General features: G+C 36.7%; 1 protein-coding gene across 1 annotated transcript; it reads left to right on the top strand.

Annotated features, from left to right (window-relative positions):
* Positions 1-253: 253 nt before the first annotated feature.
* LOC107483683 (uncharacterized) lies at positions 254-2,588 on the top strand (the record flags this gene model as incomplete). The annotated part of the gene is given in 5 exon segments (XM_016104286.3): positions 254-534; positions 665-819; positions 2,202-2,266; positions 2,359-2,469; positions 2,547-2,588. Coding segments are annotated over 5 exon segments (483 nt in total), but the record flags the coding sequence as incomplete, so codon positions are not given.
* Between the last annotated feature and the right edge of the window lie 83 nt (positions 2,589-2,671).

Consider the following 2,671-nt stretch of genomic DNA (forward strand, 5'->3'; position numbering starts at 1 on the left):
TTCATTTATATAGAATTATTTAAGTGTAAAATTTATAGATTAGTATTTTTTGTATGAGAGTCCTATTAAATAATACATATGTGATTAGTTTTCCAATTTATTCGATCAAAAATAAAATCCTTACTTTAAAAAAAAATAATTTCAATATTTTTTAATCAAGCGAGAATATCAATTTGAGATAGAGCAAAGGTCTGGTTTTGAATTTGGACGAAAGAAAAGAAGAGAAAAAAAAAACCAATTATTAATCTCAAAAAATGGGGGAAGAAAAACATTTTTCCAGGTAGTATATATTAAATTGAATTTAAAACTAACGGGCGGCGTCACAAACTCACCGAGTTGAAGAAGCGACAAAAACCGCTGAAAGGGGAACCCCGCCCCACGCGACGGAGATTTTTCCCCGAAAACTCAATTTCCCAAGCAGAAGATGGCGAAAGAAATTGAATCTCTGACAGAAGACGAAAGACGCGCACTTCGCGGAAGCAAATTCGCCCCTCTCCCTTCTCTTCCTCGCTCCAGTTCCCACTCCCAACCCAGGTTCTTCTCTTTTTTAGGGCTCATATTCAAAATTCAACACTTAAAATTAATCCATATTCTCTTCAAGTTTCGATATCATTGAATCAATTTTATTTGGTCTTATGCGAAAATTCTTTGATTCCGTTTATAGGTTGGCACATCCCGGTGGACCATTGGCGACTAATAAAGCTGCGGCATTGGCGAAGTTTCTGGAGCGGAAGCTGAAGGAGCCTAATGGATTGGCTTCCATGAACCCTGATTTGCTTGAACTTGCTGTCAATAACGCCAAAAGGACCGTCTATGCAAGTAACAATAAGTCAATAACACTTACAATGCAACTCATTTTCCTTTTATTTTCTTCCTGTAATTTATTTTGGTTTATGAAAATTTCTTCCCCATTTTTTTTTTTATATCAAAACCGCCCTATGAAAACGTCCTTTTGGTCTCATTGGTGTTTTTATGGACATGAAAACCTGCATCTGTCAGTAGTTCCGCTTTAATTTCATTGCTGCAATTATTTGCCTACAAATGCGTGGTTTTACTTTGTGATTATTGTAGGTGTTTTACTTGCTTGACATGGTAAATTTATATGATTTATCTATTGCCATTAGTAGTTGCTTATAATTATATGGTTTCCTTTTAGTTGGTTTATGATTCACAATTCATATTGCTGGTTTTTGATGGTTGTTAGTAATATACTGATACTAATATGGGTGCGTCTTATGTTAACCTGGTATCAAAAGCTCCAGGTTAATCCTAGCCACTCTCAGTGACACTTAGTTTCTCCCTCATGATTTTTTTTTTTTAATTGAAAACATAAGACTCCCACTACCTCTTCCCCAAGCCTTCACCATTGTCCAATCGACCTCTTCTTTTTTTAATTTTTAGAAGAAGAACCTGATGTTGAGGAATTCAATGAAAATTCAAATCTCAAATTGTTCCACACAACTCCCTTGTCAAACCACGTGCTAGTTGCGTCAACCATCAACTTTAGCATCCTTGTCATAGTCACGTAGGTGGAAGCCGTGGTCCTCTCATAAGCCAGCGGCATCAAACGTCTTGAAAAGAGGTGTTGCAGGATTGGTTAGTAGTTGAGAAGGAAGTGAAAGAAGTGGGGATGCAGGAAAAACGAAATGTTCTGAGCATGAGAGTAAAATGGTGTTGGAAAACTAATTTTTTATCCCAACAATTGATTGTGAATGAATGGCTCAAATTGGTGCAATTGACTGTTAGTTTTTTCCAGCAACAGGGAGGATCTATTCCCCTGTGCATTAGTGCGCCTGAAGTTGTCTTTGCAGAGGGCGGCACAAGGATCCTCACAATGTCCGAGGGGCTTTGAGGGGAGGAGCCAATGGGTGATCACATGCTAATTATATCCTGTGGGACATGACCAATACTTTCACTTTACTGCAATGGGGGAAGTCACTAGTTACCATGATTTCTATAAGTGTCTATATTAATGTTCAGGAAATCTTTTGTAATCTTGTACTATATTCAGCAGCATATCTGTGTATCCCTGAGCTTACCACTTCACAGTTTGTAACTTATGTGCATCTTCTCTTATGTCTCTATTTTCGCTTATTAAGTTTTAAAAATGCAAAACACTAGCTTTGTGTTGGACACTGCATTAAAGTGAATTTGCATGATACTCATAAGTTGTGATCTTTAATGAACCTTTTCATCTTCAGGTGGTACTTCTAATCCCGAAAGAATTGTTCGACATGTGGACTCCTTTGGTGACTCTGATTCAAAGGTTCTTGATTCTTCATTACCATTCATAGTTCTGGATGTCTGTTAATATATCTCCCTCAGCCTTCTATACACATTCATGTCTAATCTGGACAGGATTCTAGTGATGAAGAACAGAATGAGATTTCCAAGGTAAAGGAACACAAGAAGATGAAGAAGAAGGCGAAGAAGAAAGACAAACAGAAAAAGAAAAAGAAAAAACGAAAGGTCATTTACTACTTATTGTTATTTTGTTATTTGTATCGGATTTGTTAAAATAAGTAACAAGGTTTGTTGTTCTGCAGGGTGCTGAGGACCCTGGATGTGCTGTGGTGAAAAAGCCAAAAAAATTCTGATTAGTTTTGTTCTGCTAGATTTTTATAATAACAAGGAGTGAAGAGAAATTGTTTCATAGGAAGAAGACAGAAAA

The sequence above is a fragment of the Arachis duranensis genome, chromosome 4, assembly GCF_000817695.3.
Source record: "Arachis duranensis cultivar V14167 chromosome 4, aradu.V14167.gnm2.J7QH, whole genome shotgun sequence".
NCBI classification, from domain to species: Eukaryota; Viridiplantae; Streptophyta; class Magnoliopsida; order Fabales; family Fabaceae; genus Arachis; species Arachis duranensis.